At 33.4% G+C, this 17,439-nt stretch overlaps 1 protein-coding gene and 1 long non-coding RNA gene across 2 annotated transcripts in view; both read right to left on the bottom strand.

Moving 5' to 3' along the window:
- Positions 1–4,148: 4,148 nt before the first annotated feature.
- Positions 4,149–8,860, bottom strand: LOC125677406 (uncharacterized). The gene is made up of 3 exons (XR_008796617.1): positions 8,230–8,860; positions 6,804–6,870; positions 4,149–4,527 (listed from the first exon to the last, which is right to left on the bottom strand). It is a non-coding gene; the product is annotated as an uncharacterized LOC125677406 (long non-coding RNA).
- A 742-nt stretch (positions 8,861–9,602) lies between these two features.
- Positions 9,603–17,439, bottom strand: part of LOC125655360 (prion-like-(Q/N-rich) domain-bearing protein 25) — a 14,912-nt gene continuing 7,075 nt past the window's right edge. Inside the window, exons 7-16 of the mRNA XM_056143292.1 lie at positions 16,329–16,472; positions 16,054–16,203; positions 15,811–15,960; positions 15,084–15,233; positions 14,614–14,757; positions 14,070–14,204; positions 10,951–10,965; positions 10,697–10,811; positions 10,292–10,393; positions 9,603–10,022 (exon numbers count right to left, since the gene is read on the bottom strand). Of these exons, the coding sequence (XP_055999267.1) occupies positions 10,306–10,393; positions 10,697–10,811; positions 10,951–10,965; positions 14,070–14,204; positions 14,614–14,757; positions 15,084–15,233; positions 15,811–15,960; positions 16,054–16,203; positions 16,329–16,472 (1,091 nt within the window). The 3' untranslated portion in view covers positions 9,603–10,022; positions 10,292–10,305. The remainder of the gene's footprint in view (positions 10,023–10,291; positions 10,394–10,696; positions 10,812–10,950; positions 10,966–14,069; positions 14,205–14,613; positions 14,758–15,083; positions 15,234–15,810; positions 15,961–16,053; positions 16,204–16,328; positions 16,473–17,439) is intronic.

The following is a 17,439-nucleotide window of genomic DNA, read 5'->3' as shown; positions in this document are numbered from 1 at the left end:
TTACAAGTCAAATTATCAAAAGTTTTTGTAAAGAAACTACGTCCAGTGAGATCACTACTAAATGAATTTCTAGTGATCATTATATCACAAGTTTTACAGAACATTTCGAAACGGAGCACATAGGATCTGAAAAGGAATCATCAAATACATCTCTTAAAGAAACATAACAGTCTTTAATTTAGGGTATACGATTTTGCTTTCTTTACCAAACCTGACAATTTGACGATTGTACACAAGACATTTTTTTTTTAAAGAATGTTACAGATTCTGAACACGTGCAGCTAGAAAGTATTCTTTGGAAATACAAATGATCTATAATATGAAGTCGCTTTACAAAATAAGCAACCCAACAAAGGGTTAAATTTCGCACTGTCACAAAAATTGATTAAATTGGTGGAATATAATGTTAAAGTATAATAATTTAAATAGCAGAAGGAATTATTCCAAAATATTTGTAAATATAAACAATGGATCAGATATCGGTATATCATAAAGCCATTTTGTCAAAAAATGCGAAAAGAGCTCCTTTACTTTTTCTGTTTTTCATAAAGACCAACACATTCGTCTAAGGATAAGAGCTATGCGTGAGGGAGATAATCCTTAATTTTGAAAAGAATTCCTAAATTTTATAACAGCAATTAAATATACATCCGTATTTTCAAGCTAGTAACGAAGTACTTAGCTACTGGGCTATAGAAACCATCGGGGACAAACAGTCCACCAGCAGTGGCCTCGACCCAGGGGTCATAATGTAAAACTTATGCGGTACGAATGTTGATGCACCAGATGCGCATTTCGACAAATAAGCAATACATAATAGATACTTTAGCAAACATGGACCCCAGGACACACCCGAGGCGGGATCAGCTAATACGAACATATAAGCGTTGTTGGGAAACGTTTCTTTTTGCACTTTTTCTTTAGAATTTAAGTAAATGCAACCGGTCGTTAGATCGATTGATGTCTGACGTGTTTCTAACTAATTCGTTGACCGTTATTGCATACTGATTTTTAATACGGATTATTCTATTTACCTTGTCACGATATAGCGCTCACGAGAGGTGTGGTCAATCAACAGGTGATCCTCACTCCTCCTGGGCACCTGATCCCACGTCTGGTGTATATAAGGGCCCGTGTTTACCCTACTCTTAATTTTGTATTATTTATGGGAGTTTTGACATTGATCACTGCTCGTTATCTTCAATTTTTATGCAATAACATCGACAACTTTGCATGAATCAGAATTATCAAAGTTAAATTCACGAATAAATAAAAATACAGGTATAGTTCATCATATGTGAACGTGTAATCCTAAAATTCACAGTTTTCATAAGATATGACGATCACATGAAAACTTTAGACCGACATATTTTTGCAAAGTGTCCAAATGTGTAACATCATACATCTACTATTTAGTATCGAGGTTATGTGTAACATCATACATCTACTATTTAGTATCGAGGTTATGTGTAACATTATACATCTACTATTTAGTATCGAGGTTATGTGAAATACACGTCATTGGGCAGAACACAGTCGGATATTAATAAAAATCAAAAGCAATTGCTTAATTCAGCATGAAACATCATCAGACGTGAACAAATCATCTTATATAGAAAATGGTTACATCTTAAGATCAATTCTATGTAAAAATCAAAGAAATCAGATAGGGTCTGGCCACTCAATGTCACAGATTTCTTTGATTTTCACAGTATTAACTTTACTTGCACCATCTTACATAATTTCAACCCCACCACCGAATTTCTACCATCCGTTGCCATGGAAACCGACAGCAGTCTATGAGGGCTAATTGAACTGCAAAATTCAGCCCGTTTTGCCCATGTTTTGTCCTTGTGGTATATAAAAAATTGAAAAAGACAACTAATTTTCTCCATAAATCTCGATTCCCCATAAAATTCCCTCCTTATTTATGATACCTATATCCACCTATGGTAAAGAGTGTGTTACTGACCGCTGTACCAATGTATTATAATTTGGCACTTTGCCAAAAAGTGATTTTTTGTTGGATTTCATTGATGAATTTAGATAATTTGGAAAATACATACAGCAAAATCAACTGTCATCAAAGGATGTCCATATCAAAGACTCTTAATATATATAAAAAGATTAATGGTGAAACGTAGTGCAATTGATCTGTAGTAGCATGAAAACTGTAGATTTGGGCATTTTGCCAAAACGGGATTTTTTGTTGGATTTCGTTGATGAATTTAGATAATTTGGAAAATACATACAGTATAATCAACTGTCATCTAAGGATGTCCATATCAAAGACTCTTAATATATATAAAAAGATTAATGGTGAAACGTAGTGCAATAGATCTATTGTAGCACGAAAACTGTAGATTTGGGTATTTTGCCAAAACGGGATTTTTTGTTGGATTTCGTTGATGAATTTAGATAATTTGGAAAATACATACAGCATAATCAACTGTCATCAAAGGATGTCCATATCAAAGACTCTTAATGTATATAAAAAGATTAATGGTGAAACGTAGTGCAATAGATCTATTGTAGCAGAAAACTGTAGATTTGGGCATTTTGCCAAAACAGGATTTTTTGTTGGATTTCGTTGATGATTTTAGATAATTTGGAAAATACATACAGCATAATCAACTGTCATCAAAGGATGTCCATATCAAAGACTCTTAATATATATAAAAAGATTAATGGTGAAACGTAGTGCAATAGATCTATTGTAGCAGAAAACTGTAGATTTGGGCATTTTGCCAAAACAGGATTTTTTGTTGGATTTCGTTGATGAATTTAGATAATTTGGAAAATACATACAGCATAACCAACTGTCATCAAAGGATGTCCATATCAAAGACTCTTAATGTATATAAAAAGATTAATGGTGAAACGTAGTGCAATAGATCTATTGTAGTACGAAAACTGTAGATTTGGGCATTTTGCCAAAACAGGATTTTTTGTTGGATTTCGTTGATGATTTTAGATAATTTGGAAAATACATACAGCATAATCAACTGTCATCAAAGGGTGTCCATATCAAAGACTCCTAATTTATATAAAAAGATTAATGGTGAAATGTAGTACAAATGATCTATTGTAGTGCGAAAACTGTAGATTTGGGCATTTTGCCAAAAATTCATACTAATGACAAATAATACAACCTACACCATTTTCAGTTAAAATGAACAATATGAGCAATTGATATTTAAAAAATAAACATGGAGAAGTTTAACATATTAATAAAAATTAGTTAGAGTGATTAAAAAAAACCATGTAAACATAAACTGTAATCCAGTAGGACCCCCCCCCCCCCTCCCCAAACACCAAGTAGATTTTGCAATCATTTCCATAAACGAGCTATATTACATGTACTGTATTGTCATGTAAATTATTATCAATAACTATAAAAAGTCTTCTCAAGATATTGGGTAGATACCAATAAATTGTTCATTGTACTGCCATGTATTTGTTGACCTTTGACCTGGAAATCATTAGGGTCATCTACTATTCATAACCAACCAACATATGAAATATCATAATTGAACAACAGGCCCAAGATATTGGGGGGGACACCATTGCATAGAGTACTAGCTACATTGCACCTAGTCATTTTTAATTGATTGATTTATTGATATTTTCCGCCACACTCAACAATTTTTCAGTTTTCTGATGGTGCCCAGTGTTTATTGGTGAAAGTGAGAACCCAGATACAATGTACCTGGGAAGAGACCACCAACCTTCCGAAAGTAAATTGGGAAACTTTCTCACTTAATACCAGCGCGAGCGGGATTCGAACCCGCGCCGACTGAGGCCGTGTCATTTTGAACGCTATGCTCCAACCACTCGGCCACGGAGGCCCCTGCCATTTTTAATCTTTTGACCTGAAAATCAATGGGGGTCATATACTACCAGTGACCAACCCCTGTATGAAATATCACTATCAATCAAAGGGTTCTGAAGAAACTGGTCAGACATCAATTGTACAGAGTATTGTATTGCACCTGGTGACCTTTGGACCAGAAAGTCAATAGGTGTCATTTTCTACTGCAGAAACTGCATGAAACTTTAAAATTTATTGAAGTTTGTTCAGTGTTACTGTAATCTATGTTGACATACCAGTAATTAGTAAATTTATAATATTAACACAGAACAACTCATTTTTGCAAAGTTGTTTATTCAATAAACATGGATCACAATGTTATCCAAACAACACAATCATCTTTTTTTAAAAATCATTATAATAGTGATTTTCCTTCAACTGTTAAGTAATGAATCCTTATTCAGTAGGCTCACATAAGACACTTGCAGGTTAATTTTGCAATGTTTTAGTTACATTAGTCTTCTGACACCAAAACTTGATCTTAACTAAGTCATGGTGTTTCCTTAGAAGAACAGTTTACTGAATCAGGATGGACTTGTGTCGTGAGGTGTGTTCATTGACTGTAAAACTCGCAGTTTTTTTTCCATTCTCAAGAGCTCTTCTTTGTCTTCTATATCACATAAGAGTCATGGAATGCATCTTCTGCTCTTCAAGTTCTAAAAAATGTGTTGAACAAATATTGAAAAGTTCATCTTATTTTTCACATTTTCATACAGTACACACCTAATTCAATTTGATTAAACTAAATTTACATGTACAAGATCATTCCTGATGCTAGAATAGTAATTTTACCACTTAATTAATTACTTAGTTGATAGATTATCATGCCCGCCCCGTGACCCGCCCCTCAAAAATCATCTGTGAAATAACATAGATTTATATATCTGGCATTAAATTATGCACTTCTGTTGACAAAAACTCGTTTGTCATCAATATATTTCTCAGAAAATAAAAATTAAAAAATAAAATCTTCCCACAGTCTGCCCCATACCTTTTGGTGACCCAGGATGATAATCTTACTAATTAAGTTGAATTGGCCTAAAGGATGTTATGTTTTGATACAGTTTGTATACATGTGTTTATGCTGTATTGAAGAGCTATTAATAATGTTAATACTCATAAATTAACAAGATGTCCACAAACCTTATTGGTTACCTGAGTATTAATCAAATTTAAAAAAATTCAAAGTATCACTATAGCTCTAAGGGCTACAAAATCCATGTTATACACTATATGACTCTTTTGGACCCACATTCACAACCCTGTGTTTTCGAAATTCGCAATTTTGGTACCCCTTTCTGTTTTTCCTTCATAAGCATTCAGCTTTATTTAAGGTAGTTCCACCCTCCTGTGATGTCATAATATTTTGAGGAGTCAATGATTTAATAAGATTTATGCATAACATGAACATAAATTGTGTTCGAGTCTTTTTCAATAGTTATTGTAAAAAATCTTGTATAACCATAAAATATTTCAAACGTATATGAATATAATCAATGAGCTACATTTTTCACAATGCTATACGAGTTATTTCCCCCTGATTACAGGGAGCGTGCATCACATTACTGTCATTCGATGGTGTCAAGTAAGGAATAAATAGAAAATTTGCAATTTCTGATTGCAATCAATTGCCAGTTAAGGAATTTTTCTAAGAATTAAGTGTAATGGCTTGAAAACAGTATAACTGAACAAAATGTCTTAGTCACTGATTACATGTATGTGGCCCATGTGTGTTTTTCTTGCAAGCAATGTATGGTCATGATGTAACAAAGTATGTAAATATTAACTAGTCCTCAATTTCTTTAGATCAGAATCATGATGTCCTTAGTATATCAGCAATTCTTCTTATCAATTTCTATCAATATTTTCAACAACCAAACACAACGAAACATGCAATAAGATATGCCTAATACACATGTACAACCAACGCATACATGTACATTATCAATTTATCGATTCACAATGAACAACACTACTTGTTGCTAAATGTACACCAGATGCCAATAAACAAAGCATGTTAATTATCTTGAATTGGCATCTCTAGTGTAAAATTTTTGTTAAAATTTAATTGTTAAGAATTTTCAGGCATTATTATGAAGTCACCCCCCCCCTCTCCTTATCACATGTATGCTTTCATTGTGCTCTTAATTCTAGGTGTCTGTTGTTTTAAAAACAGACTACTACTCAAATCCTCAGTATTAATTGCATAATTTGGACACAAATAAATGTCAAATACACTTATACCCCCCCCCCCTTCCCCAACTCTACAATTTAACGAAGTGTATATCTGAAAAAGTTTTCTCCATAAAATTGAAGAAATCAAACCCTGGTTCTAAAACAAAATTCTCAATTTTGGTATAGAGCATTTTTAAAAGTACCGTCAATCCAGAGTCCTTAGATTTACAATCTATGTTAATTCCCCTTGTCCCAAAGATACTTAAAAGAAATTTGAAAAGAATTGGAAGGGTGGTTATCAAGAAAAAATATTAATGTTCAATTAACGTCTTATGATGACTGACGCACACAAATAGCAACATGTAGGTCACTTGAGTGATTCTCAACATTGACCTAATTAGAATTAATCATTTTTACAAATGATACTGAGCTCATACACATGTGTACATATATATGTACGTCATTGACAACAAAACAACTAGTCTTTTTGAGTATGCTAATTAAGTGAAGTAATAAATTTTTTTTAGGAAGTTGTGATGAAAACGTTTCAAGTCATCATGTCGCATAAAAAATGGATGGTCTCCTGTGATTATTCTAGAGAATTCAGTTTCCATGCAGGCTCTATAACCAAGAAACTAAACCCAATGTACCACATTCCCCACATCTATTAATTTGTTTTAGGATTTATAATACTGGGATTCAAATTTGAATTTCAAATTATGTATTCAATGTGTATGTATTAATGCTGAATATTTACCTCCTCAAAGTCAGCAACTTGGTCAACTCCATCTTTAGGTGATTTGCACAGTATGATGCTCATACAGCTGAAACACAGAAAAGCACACATTAATTACATAAAATAGTGGTCATGTACTTTGGCCAAAATATGTGATTATTGGATGAAAAAGTAAGAATTCAAAAGTATTTGAATATTTACAATTTACATTTAATATTTTTTGATTTACTTCAGTTGACAGGACCTACATGTATTAAAATTTGAGGGCCCAGTTACAGGACCCAATTCAAAATCATCAATTTTTCATAATTTAATTTTTCCAAATCAAGTGTCCTAAAGTTCATAATTACAGATATGAGAAAACTTTAAATCATAATAGTATTTGTGTGATTTCTTCTGTAGATTAGAACCATCACATATTAGTGGGGGTTACCACAGGTAAACAAACTTGAAAGTAGCCTGGCTCACCAATATATATGATTTTAACAATCTTTATCTAGAATGCACACAGGCATTCACATGTTTGTTTTTATTGTAAACTTGACAGTCAGAGAGAGAGAGAGAGAGAGAGAGAGAGAGAGAGGGGGGGGGGGGAGAGAGGGAGAGGTCATCACTTAGTATTACATTAATTAAGCCTAGTCCTTTTGAAAATTTCAACATGAAACATGATTTTATAAGTATTCCCCAATTTTTACAGATCCTGAACTCTGTGTAAATGTGATAGGAAACTCTCTGAGTGAATGTTAGGTTGGGGACATACTTAACTAGTATTCTATATGTGACAGGGGGATATTTTTCTAAAGTAAATATATTATTTCATTATTTAGATTATGAAGATTAGTACATGACAAAAGTTGTCTTTACTTTTAATTTATTTTATGTACAACTTAATAGTATATGCAAATATCTCTAAAGTTATTTATAGATTATGAGATCATAATGGTCAGTAATAGCACCATGTAAATATTTATAGAATATAGAACTCTCCAATTTCATTGGTTGTCTAAGTTCCCTCTCTTTACTATTGTTCACATTTTGAATTGTCTTCTAAGAATATAGAAGTGTTTTCCAGAAGATTTTCCTAGTACAATTTGACTATTTATTACCAGCATATAGAATATTTTGGACCTGACCAGAAATTTGGCTCTGTGTCACACATAGAGTTAATTAGAAAAGAATACAAACTCTGATAGAACCCTACCATTGGTGTTGAGTTGTTTATATACCTATACAATCCACACTATTACATATATTGTACACCCATGCAGTAAATGACAGGACTACTTACAATGTTCAGTCTACATGTATACCACTATAGCTGACTAGCCTGGCTGGCAGTATAAAATAAATTGGGGTTCTCATATGTTTACTAAAAGCCAAATTTTCTGATACATTTTATTCAGCCTTTACTTTAGAATTTGGATTCTAAATCAAATAGAATACTTACGTCAATACAAGATCCAACACGGCAACAGGCATGGCAGGGCTTTTTCATATTTTCTATGGATATGTCTGTCAGCCTTCTGTTTCCCTGGTCATTTTTTAGTCGGATGTGATGCAATAAAGCGTTAAATTCCACAACATTTACTTTTTCTACGAATACGTAGACGATTGGATGCTAGAGTCCGGTGACTATGGCAAAGATCAAACGGATTTGTGTTCCATGAAATAAACCGGAATCCTTTAGCACAATTGAAGATAAAGATCGTGGTAGTGAATTAAGTGAACAAAGAGCATCTGATATTGATAAACTTCTGAAGAACAAATTGAATAAAAACTCAATTTCCACCTCCTGCCATACTGAAAACAAATGAAGGCTGTTCATATCTCCAATACAAGAGAGTGTTACAAAGGGCAATAACTCTTTCTGGTGTATTTTGGTTTGTGCACCAGAGGAAACTACTGGTTTATGTGTTTACCTTTGGTTTCTCCACAAATGTGTTTCTGTACTTTTTTAAAGTAAGATTCAATACATTTTACTAGCATGTGAGTTTACACCAAATGACTGGGCAAATATATTTTATCCCTCTCTAAAAATTACATATATCAAACCCTTATACATCATAAAAATAATCATTTCTATTGTTTCCAAGGATTAAATAAATACAAAAAAAATTCTAAAAGCTAGAACCTAGCTCAAAATAATTTTTACAATTGTTGTTTTTATAAACAATAGCGTTTAATTTTTGATTATTCAAAATATAACATACATGTGCATATCTTGTCCAGCTGTTGTTAGAGGATCGGTTTCCATGGCAACCGTTGCTAAGTCAAACCTTTGCATGTCCTTTTTGTTTTATATCTATCATAATATTGTTACACACAAAGTTTCATAAAAATCTGTGACATACCGTGGCCACTGAATTTTGATAGTTACATAGAATCAGTCTTAAACAGGTCTATACAAGCACCACACAATATCAAACTTAACAATGCCGATTTATGACGGGATAGCTACTAGACCACAGTATAAATGCATCAGATAATCACAATGATACACGTTTATAAAATACATGTGCTGATCTTGGAGTAAAGAACTCTTGTATATTTATACTTGAAACTTGCACTCACTAAAGCAGACGGACCTTTGTAGTTAGAACTCTTGTTCAAATGATACAATTGCATTGTAAGGGTTTTGATAAAAGATCACTGCATTTATCGATATGAGCTGTGATTGATATTTGGTGGTACGTTTACATGCATCAACCTTCGTCCCAGAAAACTAAGTGTGGTAATATATTCTGCTTTAAATTTCACCTTTGATATTCGAGAATTCGAGAAGTCGTAAAACTAATATATTTATTTGTTTTCATATTCCAACAGTTGAAGAACTGCCAAAATCAAATTGTCTTCCTGATTAGAGCAACACGTTCTAATACAATGGTACATCATTTTTGTGATTTTTATATCAACAATTGAAAGAATATATAAAGCTTTACGCGTGCACCTGCTGTATCTTTAAAACATGTTAGCATTAATAGGTCCAGCAAAATCATAGAGACAAACAGATTCAGAGTCACCATCAGAACTGTGTTTCAGGTCATTAAAGACATTTTCTGTGACATCATACACGCCTTCACACAATGGTGCATCATTTTCATGGAGGTGGTTGTACACGTCATCACAAGAGTCCAGCTCAGAATACACATTGTCTTTTTTCTGTTCCACAGATTCGTGTAGGTGATTGTAAGATTAATTTGCTACTCTTTGGGTATCTAGGTGAACAAGCGCTGAAGGTCCCTTAAAATTAAATATACAATACACATGAAAGTTGAAGATAACGAACATTGATCAAAAAATTAACTCGCTTTAATAAACATGATATATTACAATGCATATGGGTAATGATATTTCAACTTCTTTTCATCACATAGAAGCTTGATATATTTCTTTTTAGATTTATTTCATATACTCCCTGTCAATTGGTCAGGGAAAGTCTGTCATTGAACATAAACAGAGGTGTTCATTAAAGTTGATGTTAATTTCAAAATAACTTCTGCTACAAGTACTTTGGGGTCTCCATTCACACCATATAATTCCCAATATCACTGGGCACGGCATACAGAATGGATTGACGGTTGCTGGGTTCTTGATCTGTCTGTACCACAAACCTGGTTACACAAAAATTATACCGAATTAAAACATAATAACGAGCAGCAAGTAAAACAAGTAAAACAATTATATAACAAAGCTGTCATTTGAACATCCTGAACAAGTAACACAAGTAAAACAATTATATACACAAAGCTGTCATTTGAACATCCTGAACAAGTAACACAAGTAAAACAATTATATACACAAAGCTGTCATTTGAACATCCTGAACAAGTAACTCTATCACGGAATAATTTAAATCTTTGTGCAATAGATAACTATAGATAGAATCATAGAATTAAGTCAAATATTATACTGCACCTTCCACTTTTGGATAATGGGTTTCTTCTACATTTACATATAATTATACCAATCAAACAAAATATTCCAAACAGATGTCCGCTTGCTCCGAACAACATGAATTGATATATCATATCTAAAATGGTAATGATATGATAATTGAAATAATATAAAGGTTCAGTCATCAGAAATTGTCATAATCCTTTTGACTTGTAAAAGTAGTATAAATATTTTAAAAAATAAATAAACCAAGACCTAGTAAAATTTTTACATACCTTGATTCCATCCACCTAAAAGTAAATGTAGTTATTTCAAAATTTCACAGATGAAGGTTTGAATAACATAAAAATTCCAGTCAGAGGCGTACAGTGACCATGGTCAACAGCTCAATAACATGAGTGCCAACATAACCATTAATGGTGAGCCCTTGGAGGAAGTAACCAGCTTCAAGTACCTAGGATCAACCTTGTCCAAAGATGACACCTGCACAGCAGAAATCCGAAATAGGATCAATTCTGTAATTGCTACAACTGTCAGACTGAACAAAGTAAAGTAGAGCAAATTCATATACCACACACACTGCTTAGCAAGTCAATAGCGATGTGAATGTCCGACATTGAATCTGAAACAGAGAACAGAATCAAAGCATTGAAAACCAAGCGCTTGAGACGACTGACACACATCTCTTTAAAGGAGGACAAGACCAATGACTATGAGAAGAACATGATCAGCTACCTTGTTGATCCTCAAGCACCATTGCTGGGACAGTTAAACGACGGAAGATGACATGGTTTGGTCCCGTCAAGAAATGAGATATCTCATCAACAGAGCTGCTACATTGTAACAGAACAGCATATGATCCCACTGGTATGTCGAGGGACCCATGTTTGCCCAATTTAATCTTTTCTTCCTTATAAGAGTTATGAGACTGATCAATGCTCACTTTTTTCACATTTTTGCTGATTGGGATATCATTTGGGGCAAGCAAGGCTATCTCTAATTAAACAATAACACAACTTTGAACAACAAAATCTATTTACAAAAAGAAACAAATGAAAATTTATATTGAAAAAATATTAATAGTCTCTTTAAACAGTTAACTGCCACTGTTCATTGCCATCATCTTCGAGTTCATCAATGTGCAAGGTGAAAATAACGAAAGTGATCAATCTCATAACTCCTACAAGCAATACAAAATAGATAGTTGGGCAAACACGGACCCCTGGACACACCAGAGGTGGGATGAGGTGCCTAGGAGGAGTAAGCATCCCCGGTCTAGATATCCATGACAAGAATTAGATACAGAATATATGCTAATATGATAAAGTTCTACAAAGCCGAACCGCAATCGTCACTTAGCTGCGAACCCTAGCAGTTCTTGATTGTAGTGGTTGAGATTCCCCTCCTCTTGGGACTGAATCCAACTGCTAGATACTCATGGATTCCCGGTAATATAGGGTCAAATAATCCACCCGTGGATTTCCGTCGACACACGGTCCAATAATTTAGCATTGATTCCCTCATCCGATTCAATTCAGCAACTATCCATGACTCTAAAATATTGCAACTATCATCAATATAGGCAACTAAATATTGTATCAAATTGCGAAAATAATGAAGTTGTATAACGAAAAGTAAATATCAAAACGATTGTATATGTAAACGCTAACATTGATATTTACAGAAATAGCAGACCATGCATTACACCCGTTCATTGACTTCCGCCCAGGTATATAGAAGAAATATTTAAATGTCACAAGAAATTTACAAAACACACTGAAAACTACCTATATAATAGAGAAATATCTACATAATGTAACGATAGATTTACATTCTTACGCCACCGCATATACAGGTAAAATGGCGAGTACTGGTCAAGTTCAAATATAAGAAGGAGTATATACAAACTGTTAAATGAACAAAGATACACTGCAAATTAACTGTAAAGGTAAAAGATATACTTACCGCGGTCCTGTATCCATGCCATAGGTAAGTTACTAGTATGAGTAATCCACATCGAACACGTGTCATTATACAACAAAGTGACACAGCTACCGTCTCACCATTGACGCAGTTCATCCGGGAATAAATACCAACCGATCAAGTTACGCTCGGGTGATTTTTACAAGTAATTATGAGAAAGATTGGTGTGTTGGATTTACTAATCGGGACATAAAAAGGTATATGTTCGAGTACAAAATATTATACAGAATTATTTTGATGTATAATGTCGGTGTTATTTTATCTGAAACCTATTTTCAAAACAATTGGAAAGAGAACCTTTAGCATAACTAGAAAACCAGAAATGGAATTAAAATCAAGTTCCTTTGAATTACTGTTGTGATAATGTACTAACAGACTATATCGTATAACGACCATAGAATTTGTAAAATGCTGACTTTTAATCGAAACTGTTGAAACCCTTGTATCATCAAATTGTTTGTCAGTAGCTTTCCTTGATTTAAAAACTGATCATACACAGAACAAGCTCTTGCATATCGAATCAGTTGAGATATATAAACACCATATGCAGGTGACAACGGAATATTGCTACATAAATATGAAAAGTTAACAATGGAGAAGCTGAAATCATCCCGTTTCTCATACATTTGAATGATCGGTTTCCCGTTAATGTCTACTTTCAATAAAATATTTAAGTATGAAGCAGAAGTGGAAGTGAACATACAATGAAAACCTAGGATTATGTTTTGCTTCGTCTTTCAAATCATGTATCAAAGTGTTGTGTAAATGGTTTTACTTTATTTCATCTATCGATGGATGTGACCTATTGATGGATATTACGTAACTGGGATCTGGACTTTACGGCTGATTTCGACGGGTTCCAAACAGGATTATGATATGAGGAGTGAATTCAACTCAACGGTAGGCAAACAACAATCATTCCTTTGTATACTTTAATTCATTTAAGTCACTATCCATGCCTCGCTAAATTTCCCTGTAAATCATTGCACAAAATTGTTAAATCTTTTTCTGTTCCTGGATTTCGGTTTATTCTGACCCTAATACAATACCAAATAAAAAATATCAACCCTGACAAGTTTGCATTTTGCCAACTAGGTAGTCATCATAGGAATTCTGACTCATAATGCTTGATAGGTCCAGCAATTTTAAATGAATTGGAGGAAAAACTCTGAGCATTTATGGGGCATTTGGATTTGAATCATTATGAAAACGTTTCAATTATTCCAAAACTTGTAGCGTTGACTTTTAAATGGAAAATTGAAATCGAATATTCCCTTTCAAAGTAACCATTATGTAGATTTTCTTTTTTCGTTTTAAAACTACGTGTAGCATTGAAGAAATACATCATTAGAAAATTTATATATAATATTGATACTTATTACTATTTCATGAAATTATTCTCAAACCTTACCTTTAATACAGTCTTTGTCTTCTCTGATGAACCCTCTATCACAGGAACACGAACTATTTTCACCACAAAAACCAGCATGTAGTGTTTCTGTACACTGTCTGTCAATTTCACATGATTCACCAAAACCTTTACCAGCTGATAGCGTATCAGTAGCAATGTAAAAAAATATGTTAACACTAATTACACTGAATACAATAAGGGGGATTAAAACACCATCCTATCATCTACCAAAACACTACAGTTGCAAATGTTTTCAAATTTTGAAAGTTTAATATCCTATGCCAATATTTTGAGATAAAAAATAAAATGGCGCCTTAAAGTAGGAAACGATTGATCAGTTCCCGTCGTTGACATTTCGTATCTCGATATGGACAACTGTAACTATCAATCTAATCCAAAACAATATTTCTGCTACTGTTGATTACATTATCAATTTCAGAAGTTGGGAGATATAAATAACTCTCTCTCTCTCTCTCTCTCTCTCTCTCTATATATATATATATATATATATATATATATATATATATATATATATATATCTTACCTTCGATACACGCCCCATTAAACTCAAGCATGCCTTTATCGCAAAAGCATAGTGATCTCTTTCCAAATAATCCACACATAGTTGCATTTGCAGTCCCGTTGCATTGCAAATCAAACTCACAGGATTGAAGCAGCTGTCTACCAACTGAAATATAAAAGGTGGAAGTTAGGAATACTTCTTTGATTGTTTATGCTGTATTCAACGACTGTATCAACAACTGACCATTGAATATCGCCAAAACGAAATATTCGAGAAACGAAGCAGTGCATTAAAAAGAAAACATTGGTTGTCATTTCTGATGGCAGGGTCAATTAAGCAATGTAGGTTCACTATATTAGTGCGAATTAATTACATGTAATATCACTCCTAGTACAAACAACATAATGTTCAAATGAATGTTCATAATTCAATCAATTGTAAATCTTAGTTTATGGCCAATGGATAATGTTAAAAATTCTACATTGTCTTACTTGGTACGCATAATGCATTCATCCATTCAAATCCATCCTTGCAAGCACAGCTGTTAGTTTGGCTCTCCTTATTGTATTTACAGACATCTGCATTCTTTGTCCCAGTGCATTGGGCATCCATTGTGCACTCCTCAAATATTTTCTTCTCAACTGATAATTTGATATAATTTGTATATCATCAAATTTTACATAGTGCTATTTCTATTCAGAATTGGGACGAACCAGATTAATCCTACAATGCTCATGATCAATGAGTAACAAACTAATACGAGATGTTGACGAAACCATTTTTCTTATGTTTCCTGTACTTATGTTTTTTTCCTAATCACAGTGAAACACCTATATTTAATTCCTCATCAACGAGATTCCCTAATGTCCATATGAGGAAGCATATTAAAAAAGGTGTATTTGTACTTATTTCACAACGCACATTCTATTGAAAATTTCAGGATAATACTTCGAAATTTGTTTTCACTTTCAGATTTTTATGGAAATAATATGCTATCACTGCATAAAATAACCAACAATAAGATGTGTCGAGTTACTACTCATCTTCAGTAGGTTTAGGGTGCGTTTGGTATATTTTATGTTTCATGTATATTTTGATATAATTTTTAACACATATTTTTGTTCTAAGCAGCTTGCTACCTATATATTGAAATACACTCAACAATATTTTGGGTTCGTTATATTGCACGTGATTTCTTATTTTCCTATTTTCTCATACCTTTCCGACATGTTAAAGAAGCCATATCCTCTATGTATTCAGGTCCACAGACACACACCTTCTGATCACCAACTGTTCTGCAGATCCCCAAACCCAACATTCCATTGCACTGATCATCTACTTCACAAGTCTCAAACAGAGTTTTGTTGACTATAGTACAAGTATAAAATAAACATCTTTTCAAGAATGAACGTATATAAAAATGCAAAAGCGAATAAATTTCTTCTTGCAAAAATGGCCAACCTGGTAAACAATATGAACCATTTCTTAGAAAATCGGCATCGCAGGCACATATTTGAGTCCGTGTACCCTCGTTGTAGACACATCTTCCGCCATTTTGTGTACCGGTACATTCTTCATTGATTGTACACGTCTCCCCTATGACTGACCCAACTATTAACATGCCAACAAATATGAACTCATGTTTACCTTTGATCATTATAATTTAGAATAATTTGATGATATCCCTCCCATTTTAGTATTACATTATCGTTACAAACTTATGATATACATCAAACCTTTCCAACAAAAGTTTCGAACGACTCTGTGATTATTCGGACAGTGACACATTTTTATACCAGCGATGACCTTACATTCCCGTGCCCCATAAGTTCCTGTACATTGTCTGTGTGATTCACAAGATTGGAAAAGGTGTCGGTTACCTATAATGTAGAATGACACCTGTGTGAAATTTATACAACAATAAATCCTTACTGTGAGTATGGGGTGGGTACTGCTTTATGGGAAAACCGTGTGATTTTAATCATTTCAGTTGAGCTCTTTCATTACTCAAAAAATGACATTCGATCATTTTATGTAATGCATTAGAGTTACAGCGGCGAATCACAATGTTATCAACAACATGGCACCCAAATGTTGACTCGGGAATCTTCAACACATCTATTTACCTGTAATATCTCTCAGAATTCATGTAAATTTAAATAAATCATATGAACGGGTAACATGTCTTCACATATTATAATTAGATATGACGTAAAATTCTTTGTGACACAATGACATGCGTCATTTAGAACGTAAATAGAAAACAGCGCTTTCTAAAGATTTATCACAAAATAAAAATCAAGGAATTGTAACTAGCATTCAGAGCGAGATAAAACAATCCGATACTGCTAGGAGTTTGGTACGAACCAAATGTACAATGTGTGTTGGGATTTAGTTGTATACGAAAATGGGTCCCATCGAGAACAATTAGAAAATGGGAAGATATGGAACGGCTAAACCGCCATCTCATGTTCTTTTGTGATTTAGTGATTGTGTATACATGTATATCACTATGTGATGTGCTTCTCTCATTATGACATGACCACTAATCACCATGTCATTAACATTCATTATTATGTGAAGTGTTTCTTTAATTATATGGCGTGCACTGATCACTTCATGATGTGATTGTCTTATTATGTCATGTACATTCATCCTTAAGTAATGTGAATTTTTATGTCACTAGGTGATGTGCTTTTCTCATAATGTTTATATGATGTGTTTGTTCGGTTCATTACGTTTTGAGCAAACATCTTTATGCTATTTGCAAATATCATTTTGTGATTTGCAAACTTCGTCATGATGATGATTATGACGGTCACGTGACATGATAACTGTAAAGATCAA

The sequence above is a fragment of the Ostrea edulis genome, chromosome 7 (assembly GCF_947568905.1).
Source record: "Ostrea edulis chromosome 7, xbOstEdul1.1, whole genome shotgun sequence".
In the NCBI taxonomy this organism is placed as follows: domain Eukaryota; kingdom Metazoa; phylum Mollusca; class Bivalvia; order Ostreida; family Ostreidae; genus Ostrea; species Ostrea edulis.
Note: the sequence above shows the minus strand (reverse complement) of the source record. Positions and strands in the feature narration are given on the sequence as shown.